General features: G+C 46.6%; 1 protein-coding gene across 4 annotated transcripts in view; it reads left to right on the top strand.

Moving 5' to 3' along the window:
• Window positions 1-27205, top strand: part of syne3 (spectrin repeat containing, nuclear envelope family member 3) — a 147609-nt gene that overhangs the window by 17011 nt on the left and 103393 nt on the right. For all 4 annotated transcript variants that reach the window (XM_078234585.1, XM_078234588.1, XM_078234586.1 and 1 more), the window contains exon 5: window positions 1754-1912. In XM_078234585.1, the coding sequence (XP_078090711.1) occupies window positions 1754-1912 (159 nt within the window). The remainder of the gene's footprint in view (window positions 1-1753; window positions 1913-27205) is intronic.

Raw genomic sequence — 27205 nt, forward strand, 5'->3', positions numbered from 1 at the left:
AGCATCCTAGTAAATCTTTTTTGCACTATTTTTAGTTTAATAATATCATTTCTATAATAATGTGACCAGAACTGTACACAGTTTGTAGCTCCAATGAAATTACAAGAAAATTCTCCAAGTAAATATTCACATGCACCTTTGCATCAATGGTTGAAAATGGAGAATTAAAATAAACAATTGGAATCTTGGTCATGCTTGTAGATAGAATGCAGGTGTTCTGCAAAGAAGTCCCACATCTGTTTGCTCTTCCCACTGTAGAGCAAAGCATGTTGAACAGTGAATGCATTTCAGTAAATTGAAATACATATACAAAGAAAATTACAGCACAGGAACAGGCCTTCGGCCCTCCAAGCCTGCACCGACCATGCTGCCCGACTGAACTAAAACCCCTTACGCTTCCGGGGACCATATCCCTCCATTCCCATTCTATTCATGTATTTGTCAAGACGCCCCTTAAAAGTCACTTTCGTACCTGCAAATCTGTAAATCGCTGCTTCACTTGGAAGGAGTGTTTGGGGGGCCTTGGACAGCGTGAAGGAGGAGGTAAAAGAGCAGTTTTACACCACTTGAGCTTGCAAGGAAAGGTGCTGGGGTGGGGAGTGGGTGTTGGAGTTGGGGGTGTCACAGATGGAATGGTCCTTTTAGAATGCTGGGAGAGGAAGGGGAAGATGCTTTTGCTGGCATTGCACTGGACAAAAATAGTGAAGGACAATTCATTCGATGAGGTTGGTGGTGTGGAATTTAGTTTCCTCTTCTAAATCATTAATATATATTGTGTATAGCTGGGGTCCTAGCATTGATCACTGCAGTCCCCCAGTATATACTTCTGCCATTTGGAAAAAGCTTCATTTATCCTTACTCTTTTTGTTCCCTGTGTACCATCCAGTTTTCTATCCACCTCAATACACTACTCCTAATCCCATGCACTTTAATTTTACACGCTAATCTCCTTTTTTATTCATTTGTGGGACATGGGCATCGCTGGCTGGCCAGCATTTATTGCCCATCCCTGGTTGCCCTTGGAGGGCAGTTGGGAGTCAACCACATTGCTGTGGCTCTGGAGTCACATGTAGGCCAGACCGGGTAAGAATGGCAGATTTCCTTCCCTAAAGGACATTAGTGAACCAGATGGGTTTTTCTGACAATCGACAGTGGTTTCATGGTCATCAGTCGATTCTTAATTCCAGATTTATTTTATTCAAATTCCACCACCTGCCATGGCGGGATTTGAACCTGGGTCCCCAAAACATTAGCTGAGTTTCTTGATTAATAGTCTAGCGATAATACCACTAGGCCATCGCCTCCCCTTACGTATGACTTTGTTGAAAGCCTTCTGAAAGTCCAAATAAACCACATCCCCCTCATCAACTCTACTAGTTACATCCTGGAATAATGTCCTGCTGGTGGGCAAAGAATTATGTGTTGAGGAAAAAGGAAGACATATTAGAAATGTCAGCACCAATAGGCGGTGGCAGGAGGCAGATGCTGGCCCCAAAGATGGAGTGAGGTTGGGGGTTCAGTGGGCAGAGTCTGGTCTCAGCAGAGAATGGGAAACATGGTCGGGAGGAAGGTTGTCTGTCACACTGGAAAGATTGTGGCGGAGGGGAGTCTGGCTCCGATTGAGGGTGGGAGGGGCATTTGTCGACCCTGGGAGAGTTGTTGACTTTGGCCCCAGAGGTAAACAACTGGAAAAGGAATAAACTGATAGCGAATGAACTGCTGTTTGATTTCAGATCTGGTTTTCCTGTTTCAGAAAAAGGTGATGATTTTGGAAGCAGTTGTCCAAGAACATCAGCAATACACAGACAATGTGGAGAAATTCCAAAACTGGCTGCACTCCATGAAGGAAAAATATAACGATGCCGGGAAAGCCAGCAAGGATCACATGGAGGGATCGCTTAGAGAACTGAAGGTAAATACAGATATGCAGGCAAATTTTGGCAAGGTGTAAAAGTAACAGGGTTGTTGTGGTGGGAGATTTTAATTTCCCCTATATTGACTGGGACTCACTTAGTGCCAGGGGCGTAGATGGGGCAGAGTTTGTAAGGAGCAATCCAGGAGGGCTTCCTGAAACAGTATGTCGAAAGTCCAACTAGGGAAGGGGCAGTACTGGTCCTGGTATTCGGGAACAGTGACCACAATTCAGTAAGCTTTAAGGTACTGATGGATAAAGATAAGTGTAGTCCTCAAGTTAAGGTGCTAAATTGGGGGAAGGCTAATTACAAAAATATTAGGCAGGAACTGAAGAATGTAGATTGGGGGCAGATGTTTGAGGGCAAATCAACATCTGGCATGTGGGAGGCTTTCAAGTGTAAGTTGATAGGGATTCAGGACCGACACATTCCTGTAAGAATGAAGGATAAGTATGGCAAGTTTTGGGAACCTTGGATAACGAGAGATATTGTGAGCCTAGTCAAAGAGAAAAAGGAAGCATTTGTCAAAGTTAGGAGGCTGGGAACACACGAAGCAAGTGTGGAATACAAGGAAAGTAGAAAGAAACTTAAGCAAGGAGTAAGAAGGGCTAAAAGCGGTCATGAAAAGCCTTGGCCAACAGGATTAAGGAAAATCCCAAGGCTTTTTATACATACATAAAGAGCAAGAGGGTAGCCAGGGAGAGGGTTGGCCCACTCAAGGACAAGGGAGGGAATCTATGCGTGAAGCCAGAGGAAATGGGCGAGGTATTAAATGAGTACTTTGCGTCAGTATTCACCAAAGAGAAGGACTTGGTGGATAATGAGTCTGGGAAAGGATGTGTAGATAGTTTAAGTCATGTTGAGATCAAAAAGGAGGAGGTATTGGGGTTCTTGAGAAACATTAAGGTAGACAAGTCCCCAGGGCCTGATGGGATATGCCCCAGAATACTGAGAGAGGCAAGGGAGGAAATTGCTGGGGCTTTAAGAGAAATCTTTGTATCCTCACTGGCTGCAGGGGAAGTCCCAGAGGATTGGAGAATAGCCAATGTTGTTCCTTTGTTTAAGAAGGGTAGCAGGAATAATCCAGGTAATTACAGGCCGGTGAGCCTTACATCAGTGGTAGGGAAATTATTGGAGCGGATTCTTCTGTTAAGTTCGTTTTAGGAAACTTATTACATTCTTGAGGCAAGGGCCAGACACCAACTGTTTTGAAACAAAAGAAGTTCTATTCTCTTACATATGCAAGATGGCAGACCCTTGCTCGACTAGTCGCCCAGCAAGAGTGTTCAAAGACGGGGAAGTAGTCAGCACGTCTTTGTCAAAGGCAAATCGTGCCTTACGAGCCTGGTGGAGTTCTTTGAAAATGTGACTAAACACATTGACGAAGGAAAAGCGGTAGATGTGGTTTACATGGACTTCAGCAAGGCGTTCGATAAGGTCCCCCATGCAAGACTTCTCGAGAAAGTGAGAGGGCATGGGATCCACGGGGCTGTTGTCTTGTGGATCCAGAACTGGCTTGCCTGCAGAAGGCAGAGAGTGGTTGTAGATGGGTCTTTTTCTGAATGGAGGTCGGTCACCAGTGGTGTGCCCAGGGATCTGTTCTGGGACCCTTGATGTTTGTCATTTTCATAAATGACCCGGATTAGGAGGTGGAGGTATGGGTTGGTAAGTTTGCCGACGACACGAAGGTTGGTGGTGTTGTGGATAGTTTGGAGGGATGTCAGAAACTGCAGCGTGACATAGATAGGATGCAAGACTGGGCGGAGAAGTGGCAGATGGACTTCAACCCGGATAAATGTGTAGTGGTCCATTTTGGCAGGTCAAATGGGATGAAGGAGTATAATATCAAGGGTAAGACTCTTAGTGTAGAGGATCAGAAGGACCTTGGAGTCCGGGTCCATAGGACTCTTAAATCGGCCTCGCAGGTAGAGGAGGTGGTTAAGAAGGCGTATGGTGTGCTGGCCTTCATCAATCGAGGGATTGAGTTTAGGAGTCGGGAGATAATGATGCAGCTATATAAGACCCTCGTCAGACCCCACTTGGAGTACTGTGCTCAGTTCTGGTCGCCTCATTACAGGAGGGATGTGGAAATGATTGAAAGGGTGCAGACAAGATTTACAAGGATGTTGCCTGGATTGGTTGAGATGCCTGGACTGGATGAGATGTCAGGGGTAAGTTTTTCACTCAGGATGGTGGGTGAGTGGAATCGGCTGCCGTCAGTGGTGGTGGAGGCAAACTCGATAGGGTCTTTTAAGAGACTTCTGGATGAGTACATTGGACTTAATAGGATTGAGGGTTATAGGTAAGCCTATATATAAGCGAAGGTAGGTAGGGACATGACCGGCGCAACTTGTGGGCCGAAGGGCCTGTTTGTGCTGTATTTTTTTCTATGTTCTATGTTCTAAGTCCCATTTTTATAACAATTGACATTTTACATGAATGCATAATTCGGATCGATTAGCACTGCTTTCAGCTGGCCAATGAGGCCCCTAGCAACTGCTAGGTACAATTAGCTTCCAATCATATTTCTTTCAAAACAACCATTAACCACGCCTCATTACTTCATAATTTCAGATGGTTTCAGTTCCCGTTTCTTAAGCTAAATAGACCCCAAAAAGTCTTATTTTTATGATATTGGTTATCCCCAAAATGAGTAATGATTACAAGGGGCCCCGCAGTTGCCGTATACGGTTATCGTGCAGCAATTAGCTTCTTTTCCCAGCAATCATCGCACAAGCACCACAGGAGCCATGTAGAAGGCAAGCTCGGCCCAAAGTGGCAAGCTGAATGTCAAATTAGCTTATAATGGAAGAAGGCACTGTTAGCTGCACCCTGCAAGCTGTACTACCACATTCAGTAAACTGCTGACATTGTTTACTATAATTCATTAACAAAGTGGACTTAGCTAGTATGTCTGCAAGAATCTGTTTAATACCAACATTGTTTCTTCAGAATCACCTTGAAGCAGAAGTAAATGTTGTTAACCGCATTTTTCGAACCAAGAATAGGCATGCTTGCTTTATACTGTGTTGCAAAGTCAGCTTTAAGTCTGCAATTTATGAGAGACCCCCAGGGTCTGCCTCCGATATTAACCCCTTTAATATCTCACTTCGAGACAGGATTTATTCCCACTTGGAAATAAGTGGACGTATTAGTGAGAGGCAACATGGTTTTGTGAAGGGGAGGTTGTGTCTCACAAACTTGATCGAGTTTTTCGTGGAAGTGACGAAGATGATTAATGAGGGTAGGGCAGTGGATGTTGTCTACGTGGACTTCAGTAAGGCCTTTGACAAGGTCCCTCATGGCAGACTGGTGCAGAAGGTGAAGTCGCATGGGGTCAGAGGTGAGCTGGCAAGGTGGATACAAAACTGGCTCGTCAAAGAAGACAGAGGGTAGCAGTGGAAGGGTGTGTTTCTGAATGGAGGGCTGTGACAAGTGGTGTTCCTCAGGGATCAGTGCTAGGACTTTTGCTGTTTGTAATATATATAAATGATTTGGAGGAAAATGTAACTGGATTGATTAGTAAGTTTGCGGACGACACAAAGGTTGGTGGATTTGTGGATAGCGATGAGGACCATCAGAGGATGCAGCAGGATATAGATCAGTTAGAGACTTGGGCGGAGAGATGGCAGATGGAGTTTAATCTGGACAAATGTGAGGTAATGCATTTTGGAAGGTCTAATACAGATAGGAAATTTACAGTAAATGGCAGATCCCTTAAGAGTATTGATAGGCAAAGGGACCTGGGTGTACAGGTAGACGGGTCACTGAAAGTGGCAATGCAGGTGGAGAAGGTAGTCAAGAAGACATACGGCATGCTTGCCTTCATCGGCCGGGGCATGAAGTTTAAAAATTGGCAAGTCATGTTGCAGCTTTATAGAACCTTAGTTAGGCTGCACTTGGAATATGGTGTTCAATTCTGGCCGCCATACTACCAGAAGGATGGGAGGCTTTGGAGAGGGTACAGAAAAGATTTACCAGGCTGTTGCCTGGTATGGAGGGCATGAGCTATGAGGGGAGGTTGGAGAAACTTGGTTTGTTCTCACTGGAGCGACGGAGGTTGAGGGGAGACCTGATCGAAGTCTACAAGATTATGAGAGGCATGGACAGAGTGGATAGTCAGAAGCTTTTTCCCAGGGTGGAAGAGTCAATTACTAGGGGGCATAGGTTTAAGGTGCGAGGGGCAAGGTTTAAAGGCGATGTACGAGGCAGATTTGTTACACAGAGAGTAGTGGGTGTCTGGAACTCGTTGCCGGGGGAGGTAGTGGAAGCGGATACGGTAGTGACTTTTAAGGGGCGTCTTGACAAGTATATGAATAGGATGGAAATAGAGGGATACCCCGGAAGGGTAGGGGGTTTTAGTTCAGCTGGGCAGCATGGTCGGTGCAGGCTTGGAGGGCCGAAGGGCCTGTTCCTCTGCTGTAATTTTCTTTGTAAATGATCCTTTCAAAACAATAACCATTGTATCTTTCAAACACATTGCTATCAAAATTCAATTCTCAGCAGACCCTGGATTGAACTCCAGCCTAATCAATTCTCCTTTTTGTTAAATTGCTGGGCATCTTAAATCCCCCTGCCTATCGAACCTTTATTTTCCTCAGTGGTCAGTACAGGATTGTACTCGATGGTTGTAAATGCTGCTGATACTTCTCACCTGGAGGCACGCGTTAATACCTCAAGCACCTTCTTCCTCTAGGACGGTTATTGTCAAGAATAAGCTCCATCGCTGCTTGCTGACGGGAAAAATTGTTTCACAACTTTAGTGGGAGTTGAACTTGTGAATTTTGGGTTGTTGGTACAGTACTATAATCACAAAGTTAGTGCATTTGGATAAACTTTCATCTAGCTCATGCTAAACCTGTATCTAATTCCCTGATGTACCTTCCCTGAGAGTGTTCAACAGGAATTGGTCAAGGGAACTTTATTCTGTATATAACCCCGTGTTGTACCTGCTTGGGGAGTGTTTGATGGGGAGAGTGTAGAGGGAGCTTTACTCTGTATCTAATCCCGTGCTGTACTTGTCCTGGAAGTGTTTGATGGGGGCAATATAGAGGGAGCGTTACTCTGTATCTAACCCCATGCTGTACCTGTCCTGGGAGTGTTTGATGGGGACAGTGTAGAGGGAACTTTACTCTGTATCTAATCCCGTGCTGCAACAGTCAAATTTTGATGGGGACATTGTAAAGGGAGCTTTACTCTGTATGTAACCCCATGCTGTACCTGTCCTGTGTGTGTTTGGTGGGGACATTGTAGAGGGAACTTTACTCTGTAATAGAATGTTGGATTTCAATCCAAAGGGAATGGAACATAAAGATAGGGAAGTTTTGCTTCAATTATACAAGGCACTTGTTAGATCACACCTGGAATACTGTGGTCCTCTTACGGTTGGCTTGACCTTTGGTCCTCTTGTCTAAGGAAAGATGTATGGTATTGGAGGCAGTCCAGAAAAGATTCACTAAGCTGATCCAGAGTATGGAGGGATTGTCTGACGAGGAGAGAACGAGTAGGTTGGGCCTGTACTCATTGGAGTTAAGAAGAAGGAGAGGCAACCTTACTGAGACATTCAGGATTCTCAAGGACTTGACAGTAGATACTGAGAGGTTTTCCCTTGTGGGAGAGCCTGGAACCAGAGGGCATAATCTCAGTAAGGGGGTCACCATTTAAGACAGATGAGGAGGAATTTCTTCTGAGTAGTGAATCTCTGGAATTCTTTACCGGAGGGCTATAGAGGCTGGATCGTTAAGTATGTTCAAGGCTGAGATAGACAGATTTTTAATCAGTAAGGGAATCAAGGTTTATGGGCGTAAGGCAGGAAAGTGGGGTTGCGGATTATCATACCAGATCAGCCATGATCTCATTGAATGGCAGAGCAGACTCAGTGGGTGAATGGCCTACTTCTGCTCCGAAGTCTTATGGTCTCATGTTGCCATTGCTTTGTTTGCCAATTATTCCATATCCTTCACCAATGGGAATAATTTCTTTCTATCTACTCTGTTCTTATAGCATATTTTGAACACTTCTTTCAATCTCTTCTCAACTTTCTCTTCCCCAAGGAGAAAAGTCCCGTCTTCAGGGACAAAGGAGGGGAATTATGCTTTGAACCCAAGGGAATAGGGGAGATCCTAAATGAATACTTTGCATCGGTATTCACGAAGGAGAGGGGCGTGTTAACCGGGAGTGTCTCGGAGGGAGGTGTTGACCCGTTAGAGAAAATCTCCATTACAAGAGAGGAAGTGTTAGGTTTTTTAGGGAACATTAAAACTGACAAAGCCCCAGGGCCTGATGGCATCTATCCTCGACTGCTCAGGGAGACGAGAGGTGAAATTGCTGGGCCTCTGACGGAAATCTTTGTCGCTTCTTTGGACACGGGTGAGGTCCCTGAGGATTGGAGGATAGCGAATGTGGTCCCGTTGTTTAAGAAGGGTAGCAGGGATAACCCAGGAAATTATAGGCCGGTGAGCTTGACGTCCGTGGTAGGGAAGTTGTTGGAGAGGATTCTTAGAGACAGGATGTATGTGCATTTAGAACGGAACAATCTCATTAGTGACAGACAGCATGGTTTTGTGAGAGGGAGGTCGTGCCTTACAAATATGGTGGAGTTTTTTGAGGAAGTGACAAAAACGGTTGATGAAGGAAGGGCCGTGGATGTCGTCTATATGGATTTCAGTAAGGCATTTGACAAAGTCCCACATGGCAGGTTGGTTAAGAAGGTTAAGGCTCATGGGATACAAGGAGAAGTGGCTAGATGGGTGGAGAACTGGCTTGGTCATAGGAGACAGAGGGTAGTGGTTGAAGGGTGTTTTTCCGGCTGGAGGTCTGTGACCAGTGGTGTTCCGCAGGGCTCTGTACTGGGACCTCTGCTATTTGTGATATATATAAATGATTTGGAAGAAGGTGTAACTGGTGTAATCAGCAAGTTTGCGGATGACACGAAGATGGCTGGAATTGCGGATAGCGAAGAGCATTGTCGGGCAATACAGTAGGATATAGATAGGCTGGAAAATTGGGCGCAGAGGTGGCAGATGGAATTTAATCCGGATAAATGCGAAGTGATGCATTTTGGAAGAAATAATGTAGGGAGGAGTTATACAATAAATGGCAGAGTCATCAGGAGTATAGAAACACAGAGGGACCGAGGTGTGTAAGTCCACAAATCCTTGAAGGTGGCAACACAGGTGGAGAAGGTGGTGAAGAAGGCATATGGTATGCTTGCCTTTATAGGACGGGGTATAGAGTATAAAAGCTGGAGTCTGATGATGCAGCTGTATAGAACGCTGGTTAGGCCACATTTGGAGTACTGCGTCCAGTTCTGGTTGCCGCACTACCAGAAGGACGTGGAGGCATTGGAGAGAGTGCAGAGAAGGTTTACCAGGATGTTGCCTGGTATGGAGGGTCTTAGCTATGAGGAGAGATTGGGTAGACTGGGGTTGTTCTCCTTGGAAAGGCGGAGAATGAGGGGAGATCTAATAGAGGTATACAAGATTATGAAGGGTATAGATAGGGTGAACAGTGGGAAGCTTTTTCCCAGGTCGGAGGTGACGATCACGAGGGGTCACGGGCTCAAGCTGAGAGGGGCGAAGTATAACTCAGACATCAGAGGGACGTTTTTTACACACAGGGTGGTGGGGGCCTGGAATGCGCTGCCAAGTAGGGTGGTGGAGGCAGGCACGCTGACATCGTTTAAGACTTAGCTGGATAGTCACATGAGCAGCCTGGGAATGGAGGGATACAAACGATTGGTCTAGTTGGACCAAGGAGCGGCACAGGCTTGCAGGGCTGAAGGGCCTGTTTCCTGTGCTGTACTGTTCTTTGTTCTTTGTTCTCCACTTTACCGACATATCTGATTTCAGGGGTGAGGAGCTTCATTCTTGTGAATCTTTTCTGCACCTTCTTTAATGCCTTCACATTCTTCCTTACAGTTTCTCAAACTACTGTCTTGTGCCTTTGGTTCGAATGCAACATTTCACAGGCTATTCTATGTTTATTGTGTTAGGGGACCTACAAACAATTCCTACTGGTGTTTTCTGACTCTTGCTATTTCTAATTTCCTCCCATACTGATTCTACTTCATGATCTTCTGACGTCAGATCCTTTCTCTCTAAATAAAGTTTGTACATTATCCTTTACAATCCGATCCAAACTGACCATCTAGCCTTCAGAGCTTGCCGGCCCTCCCAATTAATCTGAGTTGCTGCGCTTTCACAAGCATGTTGTAGTCTGGATCTATGGATAGTGATGGTAGAGGTTCCAATTTCTTCCAATCACATGGCTGACCAGGAATGTCTCCTGCTCTTGCCACCCACCATTGATGTACGTTGGAAGGATTTACTAGCTGTTACTTATTTGGCTGCATTATGAACACACTTTCCTTAGTTATCAAGCCCTGAATCAGGAGCTTCTGGCTGAGGCAGGAACCCTAACCACTGCGATTTAATATCAACAGCCTGGATGTTACCATTAACCGGAAACTGAAGTGGACTAGCTATAATATAAATGCTGCGACTACAAGAGCAGGTCAGAGGCTTGGATTCCTAAGCAAATAAACAAACTCCTGACTCCCCAGAGCCTGCCACCCTACAAGGCTCTGTGGCTCGGGAGGATAAGGGGCAGAGCGGGAGGGCAATAGTTATTAGGGACTCGTTAGTTAGAGGGATAGATAGGAGGTTCTGTGGCAGCAAAAGAGACTCACGGATGGTATGTTGCCCACCGGATGCCAAGGTCCGTGACGTCTCAGACCGTGTTTTCCGGATTCTGAAGGGGGAGGGGAAACAGTCACAAGTCGTGGTACACATTGGTACCAATGACATAGGTAAGAGAAGGGACGGGGATTTAAAGCAGGAATTTCTGGAGCTGGGCTGGAAGCTGAGAGCCAAGACAAAACATGTGGTCATCTCTGGTACGTTGCCGGTGCCACGTGATAGCGAGTTGAGGAACAGGGAGAGAGTGCAGTTAAACATGTGGTTGCAGGGATGGTGTAGGAGGGAGGGTTTCAGATACGTGGATAATTGGAACACATTCTGGGGAAGGTGAGACCTGTACAAACAGGACGGGGTGCACCTGAACCAGAGGGGCACCAATATCCTAGGAGGGAAATTTGATACGGCTCTTCAGGGGGGTTTAAACTAATTTGTCAGGGGAGTGGGAAAAGGAGTTTTAGTCCAGAAGTCAGTGAGGGTGGTGAGGTATTGGGGAAGGTATCAGGGTCAAGGGTGGGTACTGGTAGACAGGAAGGTGGGTTGAAGTGTGTCTACTTCAATGCAAGGAGCATCCGGAACAAGGTAGATGAACTTGGGGCGTGGATTGGTACTTGGGACTACGATGTTGTGGCCATTACGGAGACGTGGGTAGAACAAGAACAGGAATGGTTGTTGGACGTTCCGGGGTATAGATGTTTCAGTAAGTATCGGGAAGCTGGTAAAAGAGGTGGAGGAGTGGCATTGTTAATCAAGGATAGTTTAACGGCTGCGGAAAGGCACTTCGTGGGGGATCTGCACACTGAGGTAATATGGGCTGAGGTTAGAAATAGGAAAGGAGCAGTCACGTTGTTAGGAGTTTACTATAGGCCCCCAAATAGTAATAGAGATGTGGAGGAAGAAATTGCTAAGCAGATTATGGATATGTGTGGGGGTCACAGGGTAGTTGTCATGGGGGACTTTAACTTTCCAAATATTGATTGGAACCTTTGTAGGTCAAATAGTTTGGATGGGGCAGTTTTTGTGCAGTGTGTGCAGGAGGGTTTCCTGACACAATATGTGGATAGGCCGACAAGAGGTGAGGCCACATTGGATTTGGTACTGGGAAATGAACAGGGCCAAGTGTTAGATTTGGTTGTGGGAGAGCACTTTGGAGATAGTGACCACAATTCGGTGTCTTTTGTTATTGCAATGGAGAGGGATAGGGCCGTACGGCAGGGCAAGGTTTACAATTGGGGGAGAGGTAATTATGATGCGATTAGGCAAGAATTAGGGGGCAGAAGTTGGTAACTGAAACTGTCAGGGAAAGGCACTGATGAAAAGTGGAACTTTTTCAAGGAACAAATACCGGGTGTCCTTGATAGGTATGTCCCTGTCAGGCAGGGAGGAAATGGCCGAGTGAGGGAACCATGGTTCACGAAAGAGGTGGAATGTCTTGTGAAAAGGAAGAGGGAAGCTTATGTAGGGATAAGGAAACAAGGTTCAGATGGCTCGATTGAGGGTTACAAGTTAGCAAGGAACGAGCTGAAAAAGGGGCTTAGGAGAGCTAGGAGGGGTCATGAGAAGTCCTTGGCGGGTCGGATCAAGGAAAACCCCAAGGCTTTTTACTCTTCTGTGAGGAATAAAAGAATGACCAGGGTGAGGTTGGGGCCGGTCAAGGACAGTATATGAGGAAGGATATATTGGCATTGGAGGGAGTGCAGAGAAGGTTCACCAGGTTGATACCGGAGATGAGGGGTTTGGATTATGAGGAGAGGCTGAGGAGATTGGGTTTGTACTCGTTGGAGTTTAGAAGGATGAGGGGGGATCTTATGGAGACTTATAAGATAATGCGGGGGCTGGATAGGGTGGAGGCGGAGAGATTCTTTCCACTTAGTAAGGAAGTTAAAACTAGAGGACACAGCCTCAAAATAAAGGGGGGTCGGTTTAAGACAGAGTTGAGGAGGAACTTCTTCTCCCAGAGGGTGGTGAATCTCTGGAATTCTCTGCCCACTGAGGTGGTGGAGGCTACCTCGCTGAATATGTTTAAAGCGCGGATGGATGGATTCCTGATCGGTAAGGGAATTAAGGGTTATGGGGATCAGGCGGGTAAGTGGTACTGATCCACGTCAGATCAGCCATGATCTTATTGAATGGCGGGGCAGGCTCGAGGGGCTAGATGGCCTACTCCTGCTCCTATTTCTTATGTTCTTAGTAGTGGGAACTTGTGTACGGAGTCAGTAGAGATAGGCGAGGTGATGAATGAATACTTTTCTTCAGTGTTCACCAAGAAGAGAAGGTGTTACAGGCTAATAGGCTGGAGGAAATAGATGTTCAGAGGGAGGATGTCCTGGCAGTTTTGAATAAACTGAAGGTCGATAAGTCCCCTGGGCCTGGTGAAATATCTCCTAGGATTCTTTGGGAGGCAAGGGATGAGATTGCAGAGCCTTTGGCTTTGATCTTTGGGTCCTCGCTGTCCACGGGGATGGTGCCAGAGGACTGGAGAATGGCGAATGTTGTTCCTCTGTTTAAGAAAGGGAATAGAAATGACCCTGGTAATTATAGACTGGTTAGTCTTACTTCGGTGGTTGGTAAATTGATGGAAAGGGTCCTTAGGGATGGGATTTACGACCATTTAGAAAGATGTGGATTAATCCGGGATAGTCAGCACGGATTCGTGAAGGGCAAGTCGTGCCTCACAAATTTGATAGAATTTTTTGAGGAGGTAACTAAGTGTGTTGATGAAGGTACGGCAGTTGATGTCATATACATGGATTTTAGTAAGGCGTTTGATAAGGTCCCCCATGGTCGGCTTATGATGAAAGTGAGGAGGTGTGGGATAGAGGGAAAGTTGGCTGATTGGATAGGTAACTGGCTGTCTGACCGAAGACAGAGGGTGGTGGTGGATGGAAAATTTTCGGATTGGAGGCAGGTTGCTAGCGGAGTGCCACAGGGATCAGTGCTTGGTCCTCTGCTCTTTGTGATTTTCATTAATGACTTAGAGGAGGGGGCTGAAGGGTGGATCAGTAAATTTGCTGATGACACCAAGATTGGTGGAGTAGTGAATGAGGTGGAGGGCTGTTGTAGGCTGCAAAGAGACATAGATAGGATGCAAAGCTGGGCTGAAAAATGGCAAATGGAATTTAACCCTGATAAATGTGAGGTGATTCATTTTGGTAGGACTAATTTAAATGTGGATTACAGGGTCAAAGGTAGGGTTCTGAAGACTGTGGAGGAACAGAGAGATCTTGGGGTCCATATCCACAGATCTCTAAAGGTTGCCACTCAAGTGGATAGAGCTGTGAAGAAGGCCTATAGTGTGTTAGCTTTTATTAACAGGGGGTTGGAGTTTAAGAGCCGTGGGGTTATGCTGCAACTGTACAGGACCTTGGTGAGGCCACATTTGGAATATTGTGTGCAGTTCTGGTCACCTCACTATAAGAAGGATGTGGAAGCGCTGGAAAGAGTGCAGAGGAGATTTACCAGGATGCTGCCTGGTTTGGAGGGTAGGTCTTGTGAGGAAAGGTTGAGGGAGCTAGGGCTGTTCTCTCTGGAGCGGAGGAGGCTGAGGGGAGACTTAATAGAGGTTTATAAAATGATGAAGGGGATAGATAGAGTGAATGTTCAAAGACTATTTCCTCGGGTGGATGGAGCTATTACAAGGGGGCATAACTATAGGGTTCGTGGTGGGAGATATAGGAAGGATATCAGAGGTAGGTTTTTTACGCTGAGAGTGGTTGGGGTGTGGAATGGACTGCCTGCAGTGATAGTGGAGTCAGACACTTTAGGAACATTTAAGCGGTTATTGGATAGGCACATGGAGCACACCAAGATGATAGGGAGTGGGATAGCTTGATCTTGGTTTCAGATAAAGCTCAGCACAACATCGTGGGCCGAAGGGCCTGTTCCGTGCTGTACTGTTCTATGTTCTAACTTGCCCACCACCGACGTCAAACTTGTTGGCCGATAATTTCCCGGATTTCTTTTGGAACCTTTTTTAAACAACGGAACAACATGAGCCACCCCCCCAATCATCTGGCCCCTCCCCCGTGAATACTGACATTTTAAATATGTCTGCCAGGGCCCCTGCAAGTTCAACACTAGCATCCCTCAAGGTCCGTGGGAATACCCTGTCCGGTCCTGGGGATTTATCCATTCTGATTTGCCTCAAGACAGCAAGTACCTCCTCCCCTTTAATCTGTAACGGTTCCATGACCTCCCTACCTGTTTGCCCTATTTCCGTAGAACAAAGAACAATACAGCACAGGAACAGGCCCTTCGGCTCTCCAAGCCCGTGCCACTCCCTGGTCCAAACGAGACCATTCTTTTGTATCCCTCCATTCCCACTCCGTTCATATGGCTATCTAGATAAGTCTTAAACGTTCCCAGTGTGTCCGCCTCCACCACCTTGCCTGGCAACGCATTCCAGGCCCCCACCACCCTCTGTGTAAAATATGTCCTTCTGATATCTGTGTTAAACCTCCCCCCTTTCACCTTGAACCTATGACCCCTCGTGAACGTCACCATCGACCTGGGGAAAAGCTTCCCACCGTTCACCCTATCTATGCCTTTCATAATTTTATACACCTCTATTAAGTCTCCCCTCATCCTTCGTCTTTCCAGGGAGAACAACCCCAGTTTACCCAATCTCTCCTCATAACTAAGCCCTTCCATACCAGGCAACATCCTGCTAAACCTCCTCTGTACTCTCTCCAAAGCCTCCACGTCCTTCTGGTAGTGTGGCGACCAGAACTGGACGCAGTATTCCAAATGCGGCCGAACCAACGTTCTATACATCTGCAACTTCAGACCCCAACTTTTATACTCTATGCCCCGTCCTATGAAGGCAAGCATGCCATATGCCTTCTTCACCACCTTCTCCACCTGTGACGACACCTTCAAGGATCTGTGGACTTGCACACCCAGGTCCCTCTGCGTATCTAATCCTTTATGGTTCTGCCATTTATCGTATAGCTCCTCCCTACATTATTTCTACCAAAATGCATCACTTCACATTTACCAGGATTGAACTCCATCTGCCATTTCTTTGCCCAAATTTCCAGCCTATCTATATCCTTCTGTAGCTTCTGACAATGCTCCTCACTACCTGCAAGTCCTGCCAATTTTGTGTCGTCCGCAAACTTACTGATCACCCCAGTTCCACCTTCTTCCAGATTGTTTATATAAATCACAAACAGCAGAGGTCCCAATACAGAGCCCTGCAGAACACCACTAGTCACAGGCCTCCAGCCGGAAAAAGACCCTTCCACTACCACCCTCTGTCTTCTGTGACTAAGCCAGTTCTCCACCCATCGAGCCACCTCCCCCTTTATCCCATGAGATCCAACCTTTTTCACCAGCCTACCATGAGGGACTTTGTCAAACGCTTTACAAAAGTCCATATAGACGACATCCACGGCCCTTCCCTCGTCAACCATTCTGGTCACTTCTTCAAAAAACTCCACCAGGTTAGTGAGGCATGACCTCCCTCTCACAAAACCATGCTGACTATCGTTAATGAGTTTATTCCTTTCTAAATGTGCATACATCCTATCTCTAAGAATCTTCTCCAACAACTTCCCCACCACGGACGTCAAGCTCGCCGGCCTATAATTTCCTGGGTTATCCTTCCTACCCTTCTTAAATAACGGGACCACATTAGCTATCCTCCATTCCTCTGGGACCTCACCTGCATCCAGTAACGAGACAAAGATTTGCGTCAGAAGCCCAGCGATTTCATCTCTCGTCTCTCTGAGCAGCCTTGGATATATTCCATCAGGCACTAGGGATTTGTCAGTCTTTATATTCCCGAAAAAACCTAACACTTCCTCCCTTGTAATGGAGATTTTCTCCAACGGTTCAACACTCCCCTCCGAGACACTCCCAGTCAACACATCCCTCTCCTTTGTGAATACCGACGCAAAGTATTCATTTAGGATCTCCCCTACTTCTTTGGGCTCCAAGCATAATTCCCCACTTTTGTCCCTGAGAGGTCCGATTTTTTCCCTGCAACCCTTTTGTTCCTAACGTATGAATAAAATGCGTTGGGATTCTCCTTAATCCTGTCTGCCAAGGACATTTCGTGACCCCTTTTTGCCCTTCTAATTCCCCGTTTGAGTTCTTTCCTGCTTTCTTTGTACTCCTCCAGAACTCCCTCCGTTTTTAGCTGCCTGGACCTAACATATGCCCCTCTTTTCTTTTTGACCAGTCCCTCAATTTCCCTGGTTATCCACGGTTCTCGAATCCTACCCTTCCTATCCTTTTTTATAGGCACATGCCTGTCCTGTAGCCCTAACAACTGTTCCTTAAAAGACTCCCACATGCCAGATGTGGATTTACCCTCAAACAGCCTCTCTCAATCAAGAGCTGCCAATTTCTGCCTAATCCCACTAAAGTTAGCCTTCCCCCAATCCAACACCTTACCCTTGGGACACCACTCATCCTTTTCCATCACTATCCTAAAGCTAACAGAATTGTGGTCACTATTTGCCACATGTTCCCCAACCGAAACTTTGAAGACCTGACCGGGCTCATTCCCCAGTACTAGGTCCAGTATAGCCCCCTCTCTAGTCGGGCTATCTACATATTGTTCCAAAGAACCCTCCTGTATGCATTTTACAAATTCCTCCCCATTCAGAGTCCCAGCTCTGAGCGATTTCCAGTCTATACCAGGGAAATTGAAGTCTCCCACTCCAACAACCCTATTTTTCCTGCACCTATCCAGTATCTTCTGACATATCCGTTCTTCCACTTCCCTTGGGCTGTTGGGGGGCCTGTAGTATGCCCCCAACATAGTGACTGCGCCCTTCCTGTTTCTGAGCTCCACCCAGAGTGACTCGTTACACGACCCCTCTGAATTGTCCTCCCTCTGCACCGCTGTAATATGCTCTCCAACTAATACTGCTGCTCCCCCAGCTCTTTTGGCCCCTCCTCTGTCTCGCCTAAAACACTTGTATCCCTGAATATTCAGTTGCCAGTCCTGTCCCTCTTGTAACCAAGTCTCTGTTACCGCAACCACATCCAAATTCCTTGTGAGCATTAAGGCCCTAAGTTCGTCTGTCTTACCTGCTACGCTCCTTGCATTGAAGTATAAGCACTCCAGACCTCTAGGGCCAGTGAGGTCATCCTCCCCCAGAGTGCTCTTCTTCTTTGCCAGCCTTGTCCCATCCCCAAGCTCATCCCCAGCCTCTACACTTGTAGACCTAATATTTTGATCCCCACCCCCCTGCCATACTAGTTTAAACCGCCCCAAACTGCACTAGCAAAACTCCCAGCCAGGATATTCGTGCCCTTCCAACTTAGTTGTGACCCGTCCTCCTTGTACAGGTGCCATCCTCTCCTGAAAACTTCCCATTGATCTAGGAAAATGAAGCCCTCCCACCTGGACCAGTCCTTTAGCCAAGCATTCAATTGTACTAATTCCCTATTCTTAGCCTCACTGGCACGAGGCATTGGGAGGAGCCCAGAGATGGCCACCCTGGAGGCCCTACTTTTTAGTCTATTTCCCAACTCCCTGAATTGCTCTCGTAGGATCCCCCTGCTCTTCCTATCTACGTCATTTGCACCAATGTGTAGAATGACATCCGTTTCTTTATCTTCCCCTTTTAAGATGCCTCCTATCCGCTTGGAGACATCCATTACCCCAGCACCAGGTAGGCAGACTACCATCCTGGAGTCCCGTTCGCACCCACAGAATCGCCTGTCGGTGCCTCTAACCGATGCATCCCCCACCACTATTGCTCTCCTAACCCCTCTCTTTCCTTTCCGGGCCACAGAGCCTGACTGTGCCAGTGACCTGGTCACTGTGGCTTACCCCTGGAGAGTCATCCTCCTCCACACTCTCCAAAACAATATACTTGTTTTTGAGTGGGACAACCACAGGTGACCCCTCCACTAATTGCTCACTCTCCTCCCCCCTCACACCTGTCGCCGAGCCCTTCCTATTATGAGAGACAGCCACTGGAATACTCTCTGGTATGTTACCCTTCTGACCTTTACTCCTCCTAACTGTGACCCACGTGTCTTCCTCCCGATGCACCGGTGTAACTCGTTCCCTGTAACTCATGTCAATTATTCTCTCATTCTCCCTGACTAGACCAAGGTCAGCAATCTGCAGCTCCAGTTCCGTGACGCGGTCCCTCAGGAGCTGCAGTTCCACGCACCTGGCGCAAATGTGAACCTCCGGGAGGCTAGGTGTTTCCAGGAACTCCCACATCCCAGACCGGAAGCACCGAACTGGCCTATCATTCATAGTTACCCTTTTCCTATATAGGTTTGGATAAAAATAACTGATCCTGCCTCGCCCTTACCGCCTAAGCCCTGTGAGCCAAAGCCCTGACAGCTTTCACTCAGCTTCCCACTCACTCCACTGCCCGCTCCCGACGCTGCCCGCTGTATAGAGTGACTTTTATGCTAAAAAACACAATCTCCCAGAATCCCCTGCAGCCAACTCCCACTTCCTCAGAGTTTAAACCTTTGAAAAAGGTCCGCGAAAAAAAAGGGATTAAATAAATAAATAAATCACAGCACTTTACTCACCCTCAGTACTCCTGCTGAGAATCTCTCCCTCTGTGCTGCATCACTTCGAACAAAATTACTCAATGCCCGTTTCCTCAGTAAATACGGATGCAAAGAAACCATTTAGTATCTCCCCCGTCTCTTTTGGTTCCATACACAGTCTACCACTCTGGTCTTCAAGAGGACCAATTATATCTCTCACTATCCTTTTGCTCCTAACATACCTATAGAAGCTCTTTGGATTTTCCGTCACTCTTTCTGCCAAAGCAACCTCATGTCTTCTTTTAGCCCTCCTGATTTCCCTCTTAAGTAGCTTCTTGCACTTTTTATACTCCTCGAGCATCTGATCTGTTCCTTGCTGCATGTACATTTCATACAACTCTCTCTTCCTCTTAATCAGTGTTACAATCTCCCTCGAGAACCAAGGTTCCTTTACTTTGCCTTTAATCCTGACAGGAACATACAAACTCTGCACTCAAAATTTCTCCTTTGAAGGCCTCACACTTTCCATTTACATCCTTACCAGAGAACAGCCTGTGCCAATCCACACTTCCCAGATCCCTTCTCATTTCATCAAATTTGGCCTTTTTCCAGTTCAGAACTTCAACCCGAGGACCAGATCTATCCTTATCCATGATCAGGTTGAAACTAATGGCATTATGATCACTGGATCCAAAGTGTTCCCTCACACTCACATCCATCACCTGCCCTAACTCATTCCCCAATAGGAGATCCAATATCGCATCCTCTCTAGTTGGCACCTCTATATACTGATGTAGAAAATTCTCCTGAACACATTTTACAAACTCTACCCCGTCTAAACCTTTAACAGTATGCGAGTCCCAATCTATATGTGGAAAATTAAAATCCCCTACCATCACAACTTTGTGTTTCTTGCAGTTGTCAGCTATCTCTCTGCTGATTTGCTCCTCCAATTCTTGCTGACTATTGGGTGGTCTATAATACAAGCCCATTAATGTGGTCATACCTTTCCTGTTTCTCAGCTCCACCCATAGGGCCTCTGTAGACAAGCTCCCTAATCTATCCTGCCTGAGTACCGCTGTAACATTTTCCCTGACCAACAATGCCACCCCCCCACCTTTTATCCCTCTGCCTCTATCCCACCTGAAACATTGGAACCCTGGAACATTGAGCTGCCAGTCCTGCCCCTCCTGTAGCCAAGTTTCACTAATGGCTATAATGTCATATTTCCATGTGTCTATCCACGCCTTCAGCTCATCTGCCTTCCCCACAATACTCCTGGCATTGAAATAGACACACCTCAAAAAGTTATTTCCACCACACTCAACCCTTCCATTTGTGATTTTGCTTGAACTAACCTGTCTTTTTACCCCTGCTCCACTATCTGCTGTGGCACTCTGGTTCCCATCCCCCTGCAAATCTAGTTTAAACGCTCCCCCATAACGCTAGCAAACCTCCCTGCAAGTATATTGGTCCCCTTGTAGTTTAGGTGTAACCCGTCTCTCTTGTGCAGGTCCCATCTGCCCCAGAAGAGGTCCCAATGATCCAAGAACTGGAAACCCTGCCCCCTACACCAGTTCCTCAGCCACGTGTTCATCCGCCCAAGCATCCTACTCCTACCCTCACTGGTATGTGGTACAGGTAGCAATCCTGAGATTACTACCCTCGGGGTCCTGCTTTTTAACTTCCTTCCAAGCTCTTTGCACTCACTCTTTAGGACCTCCTCACTCTTCCTACCTACGTCATTTGTACCGATGTGTACCACGACACCTGGCTGATCACCTTCCCACTTTAGAACGCTGTGCACGCGATCAGAGACATCCCTGACCTTGGCACCCGGGAGGCAACAAACCATGCGGGAGTCTCTGTCCTGACCACAGAACCTCCTGTCCGTACCTCTGACCATTGAGTCCCCTATCACTACTGCTCTCCTCTTCTTCCCCTCACCCTTTTGCGCTGTAGAACCAGACTCAGTATCAGAGATCCGGCTGTCGCAGCTTGTCCCGGGTAAAGCATCTCCCACAACAGTATCCAATTCAGTATACCTGTTGTGGAGGGGTATGGCCACAGGGGAACCCTCCTCTGCCTGTCCTTTCACATTTCCATTTCCTCTCCTCACAGTAACCCAATTTCCTGTGCTCTGCTGCTTAGGTGTAACTACCTCCCTAAAGCAACTGTCTATACACTTCTCATTCTCCCGAATTAGATGGAGGTCATCAAGCTCCTTCTTCAGTTCCCTAACACGCTTTGCTAGCAGCTGCAGCTGGATACATCTTTTGCAGGTGTTGTCGTCAGGGATACCTGAGGCCTCCCTGATCTCCCACATCCTGCAAGAGCATTCCAACATCTTGCCTGGCATTTTTTTTTACTCTGGGGAGAAACAAGAATAAACTTGTAATCATGTTTCAGTAATCGCCACCAAGTCATACCCGTTTGTCTCTATTTGCGTTGTTAACTCATTAATTTTGCTCCGAATCCTTCGTGCATTCAGACGCAAAGCCTTTAAGTTTGTTCTATTATCAAATTTTTGTACTCTTGCATATTTCCTTGTTGCAAAATGACATTTACACATTCTGTCCCTTCCTTTCAATTTTAGGTAGCACTCTACCTTATCCCTCAAAGTGTGACTTTTTCCAGATGTCAGTCTAGTATTTGGGTCACATTATTGATCGTACAGACCTCTATAAAGCACTTAAAAAGATGGAAGCTATTTTAGTAGCACTATGTCCACCGAAAGTGATGGAATTGAGGTCCTTTCCAGAATTAGTAAATTATTATGGCAAATTTGTTCCTAACTGAGCTACATTATTGAAGCCATTGAACAATTGACTATGCATTAAACAGTCATTGGACTAGATAACAGATGTGAGAAAGCATCAAGGATGTCCCAGATGCTTTGCAAAAGCCTGAAGTATTGGGTAATTTTAATCCGAAGATACCATGACTGCTTGCTTGCGATGCTTCACCTTATGGTGTGAAAACAGTAGTTTGGAGAAGAATGGCCGATAGCTTTTGCTTTACGTACTCTGACTAGTGCTGAACCTAACCCTGTCCAGTTAAAGAAAGAAGCATTGAGTATGTTTTTAGGCATATAAAGTTTCATCATTATTTTTATGGTCGTCATTTCATATTATTCACTGACCATCGACCTTTAACCACTATTTTTGGGCCATACAAACGCAACCGTCATCATCTTACTGATTGCGAAGATGGTCACTGATCTTACCTGCACATTCTCTCAATATAAAGTATCATCAATCAGAGTGCCATGCTAATGTTGATGCATTATCACGTTTGCCTTTACTGATTGAGCAGATACCACCAACTAGTTTTGCTAATATTCTTTATTTTTCGCTAGTACATCTTTTGCCTGTGACAGCTTCTCAAGTCCAGAAACAAACCAGAAATGATCCTGTGAATGGGAAGGTTGAATATGGTATTGAAAGAAATGATACGTGGAATGCATCGTACAACCATATGTGTCAAGAAAGCTTGAGTCGACTGTCTAAGGGGAGTGTCTATTGTGGGGAATCTGGGTGATCAATCCTCCTAAGCTCCATGGAAGAGTTTTTGAACAACTACACCAAGGATATCCTGGTATAGTCTGGGTAAAGGAATTAGCACATGATTATTTTTGGTGGTTGGGTCTAGATAGTCATTCAAGAAAAAGTGGAACAGTGTCAATCCTGTGCATGAGTAAGAAATACAGCACCATTGTCGCCCTTGTATCCTTAGGAATGGCCTAAAATGCCACGGCAATGATTGCATTTAGATTTTGGTGGTCTTTTTGAAGGGTACATGTTCTTAGCCATAATTGATGCACAATCAGTGCATCCTCAGTGGTTGGTAAGCTGATGGAGAAGATCCTGAGGGACAAGATTTATGAGCATTTAGAGAGGTTTAGTATGCTCAAGAATACTCAGCATGGCTTTGTCAAAGGCAGATCGTGCCTTACGAGCCTGGTGGAGTTCTTTGAAAATGTGACTAAACACATTGATGAAGGGAAAGCGGTAGATGTGGTTTATATGGATTTTAGCAAGGCGTTCGCTAAGGTCCCCCATGCAAGGCTTCTAGAAAAAGTGAGAGGGCATGGGATCCAAGGGGCTGCTGCCCTGTGGATCCCGAACTGGCTTGCCCAAAGGAGGCAGAGAGTGTGTATAGATGGGTCTTTTTCTAATTGGAGGTCGGTCACCAGTGGTGTGCCCCAGGGATCTGTTCTGGGACCCTTGCTGTTTGTCATTTTCATAAATGACCTGGATGAGGAAGTGGAGGGATGGGTTGGTAAGTTTGCCGACGACACGAAGGTTGGTGGGGTTGTGGATAGTCTGGAGAGATGTCAGAGGTTACAGAGGGACATAGATAGGATGCAAGACTGGGCGGAGAAGTGGCAGTTGGACTTCAACCCAGATAAATGCGTAGTGGTCCACTTTGGCAGGTCAAATGGGATGAAGGAGTACAATATAAAGGGAAAGACTCTTAGTACTGTGGAGGATCAGAAGGACCTTGGGGTCCGGGTCCATAGGACTCTAAAATCGGCCCCGCAGGTGGAGGAGGTGGTTAAGAAGGCGTATGGTGTGCTGGCCTTTATCAATCGAGGGATTGAGTTTAGGAGTCCGGGGATAATGATGCAGCTATATAAGACCCTCGTCAGACCCCACTTGGAGTACTGTGCTCAGTTCTGGTTGCCTCATTACAGGAAGGATATGGAAAAGATTGAAAGGGTGCAGAGGAGATTTACAAGGATGTTGCCTGGATTGAGTGGCATGCCTTATGAGGATAGCCTGAGGGAGCTCGGTCTTTTCTCCTTGGAGAGACGTAGGATGAGAGGAGACCTAATAGAGGTATATAAGATGTTGAGAGGCATAGATCGGGTGGACTCTCAGAGGCTTTTTCCCAGGGTGGAAATGTCTGCTACGAGAGGACACAGGTTTAAGGTGCTGGGGGGTAGGTACAGGGGAAATGTTAGGGGGAAGTTTTTCACACAGAGGGTGGTGGGTGAGTGGAATCGGCTGCCGTCAGTGGTGGTGGAGGCAAACTCAATAGGGTCATTTAAGAGACTCCTGGATGAGTACATGGAACTTAATAGGATGGAGGGTTATAGGTAGGCCTAAAAGGTAGGGATATGTTCGGCACAACTTGTGGGGCCGAAGGGCCTGTTTTGTGCTGTAGTTCTCTATGTTTCTATGTAATCAAAGTGGCCAGAAGTTATCACCTTGTTTTAAGAAGGAGATCGAGGATGGCATGGTAGCACAGTGGTTAGCACTGCTGCTTCACACCTCCAGGGACCTGGGTTCAATTCCTGGCTTGGGTCACTGCCTGTGTGGAGTTTGCACATTCTCCTTGTGTCTGCGTGGGTTTCCTCCGGGTGTTCCGGTTTCCCCCCTCAGTCCAAAGATGTGCGGGTTAGGTTGATTGGCTATGCTAAAATTGCCCCTCAGTGTCCTGAGATGCGTAGGCGAGAGGGATTAGTGGATAAATATGTAGGGATGTGGGGGTAGGGCCTGGGTGGGATTGTGGTCGGTGCAGACTCGATGGGCCGGGTGGCTCTTTTTACACTGTAGGGTTTCTATGATTCTGAGTGTTAGGGCGTATTAAGTCACGAGTGAGAAATGGGTACCAGACATAGTTTTAGCAAAAACAGGTTCTATTTCTTGTGGTGCAAAACAAAGGTGAACTAATTTGGCGACGCTGTGCTGACCAGTTGTTGTCATCTCAAAATGAATCATCTCCAGAAATACCAACTTCTTTAGTCCTTCGTGTTAAGAATACAAGTACAGAACTACAGAAGATTTAGTTGGATCTGAATTGCCTGATCATTATATTTATGCTAATATACCACATGAGAATTGTACAGACTTAGTTTCAAGAGAAGAAATATCTTCTGAAGTTCCAAACCATACTTCTAGGATCAAGGGCAGCCAAATTCCAGAACATTGTATACAACCAAAGAAAAACATACATCCTCATGATCAACTTTCTCATTGACTGAGATTAATGATGCGTAGTACTGTCTCTGGAGTATTATTGATCCTCTGTATAACATTGTAGTAATTTGTTGCAATAACACAAATAAAGGGGGAGGGATGTTCTATATTTCAAAGGATTGCAGGTTACTTTGAGGTTATCAACTGATTTGATGGTGATGTCATTAGGTTGTTTGCACAGGCTGCAATGCACAGAACGTATCTTTCAACAAACTTTGTTGTTGAATCGAAGTGTGCACTTTTTCTGTAAAACCTATGACCCCTAACATAGAACAAAGAAACTTACAGCACAGGAACAGGCCCTTCGGCCTTCCAAGCCTGCACCGAACATGCTGCCCGACTTAACTAAAACCCCCTACCCTTCCGGGGACCATATCAAAGAACAAAGAACAGTACAGCACAGGAAACAGGCCCTTCGGCCCTCCAAGCCTGTGCCGCTCCTTGGTCCAACTAGACCAATCGTTTGTATCCCTCCATTCCCAGGCTGCTCATGTGACTATCCAGGTAAGTCTTAAATGATGTCAGCGTGCCTGCCTCCACCACCCTACTTGGCAGCGCAAAGTATCTCTCAAATCCCATCTCATTTGTGTACTTGTCAAGACGCCCCTTAAAAGTCACTACCGTATCCGCTTCCACTACCTCCCCCGGCAACGAGTTCCAGGCACCCACCACTGTCTGTGTAAAAAATCTGCCTCGTACATCTCTTTTAAACCTTGATCCTCGCACTTTAAATCTATGCCCCCAGTAATTGACTCTTCCACCCTGGGAAAAAGCTTCTGGCTATCCACCCTGTCCATACCCCTCATAATCTTGTAGACTTCTATCCGGTCTCCGTCACTCCAATGAGAACAAACCAAGTTTCTCCAACCTCTTCTCATAGCTAATGCCCTCCACATCAGGCTACTGACGTGGGGGGAGCTCTCTGTGTTTCAACCGGAGCAAGGTGGTGAGGAGCGGGTTGAGGCTAGACTAAAAAGGGTAAGAGATCGACTTTTAATACTTACTTTTCCGCGGGGTTTCCTTGTGGCACGGGCAGGCGATCCTGTGCGGGCTAACAGGACTCCAGGATGGTAGTCTGCCTACCTGGTGATGGGGTACTGGATGTCTCTGAGCGGATAGGAGGCATATTAAAAGGGGAGGATAAAGAAACGGATGTCATTGTACACATTGGTGCAAATGACATAGATAGGAAGAGCAGGGGGATCCTACGAGAGCAATTCAGGGAGTTGGGAAATAGGCTAAAAAGTAGGGCCTCCAGGGTGGCTCCCAATGCCTAGGGCCAGTGAGGCTAGGAATAGGGAGATAGTACAATTGAACGCTTGGCTAAAGGACTGGTCCAGGAGGGAGGGCTTCATATTCCTGGATCACTGGGAAGTTTTCAAGAGAGGATGGCACCTGTACAAGAAGGATGGGTCACAACTATATTGGAAGGGCACGAATATCCTGGCTGGGAGTTTTGCTAGTGCAGTTCGGGTGGGTTTAAACTAATATGGCAGGGGGGCGGGGATCAAAAAATTATGTCTACAAGTGTAGAGGCTGGGGATGAGCTTGGGGCCAGGACAAGGCTGGCAAAGAAGAAGAGCACTCTGGGGGACGATGACCTCACTGGGTCTTGAGGTCTGGAGTGCATCTACTTCAATGCAAGGAGCGTAGCAGGTAAGACAGACGAACTTAGAGCCTTAATGCTTACGAGGAATTTGGATGTGGTTGCAGTGACAGAGACTTGGTTGAAAGAGGGACAGGACTGGCAACTGAATATTCCGGGGTACAAGTCTTTTAGGCGAGACAGAGGAATATTGCGGGGTACAAGTGTTTTAGGCGAGACAGAGGAGGGGCCAAAAGAGGTGGGGGAGTAGCAGTATTAGTTAGAGAGCATATTACAGCGGTGCAGAGGGAGGACAATTCAGAGGGGTCGTGTAACGAGTCACTGTGGGTGGAGCTCAGAAACAGGAAGGGCGCAGTCACTATGTTGGGGGTATACCACAGGCCCCCCAACAGCCCAAGGGAAGTGGGAGAACGGATATGTCAGGAGGTAATGGATAGGTGCAGGAAAAATAGGGTGGTTGTAGTGGGAGACTTAAATTTCCCTGGTATAGACTGGAAATCGCGTAGGGCTCGGAGTCTGAATGGGGAGGAA

Source organism: Mustelus asterias, chromosome 18 (assembly GCF_964213995.1).
Source record: "Mustelus asterias chromosome 18, sMusAst1.hap1.1, whole genome shotgun sequence".
Classification (NCBI taxonomy): Eukaryota; Metazoa; Chordata; class Chondrichthyes; order Carcharhiniformes; family Triakidae; genus Mustelus; species Mustelus asterias.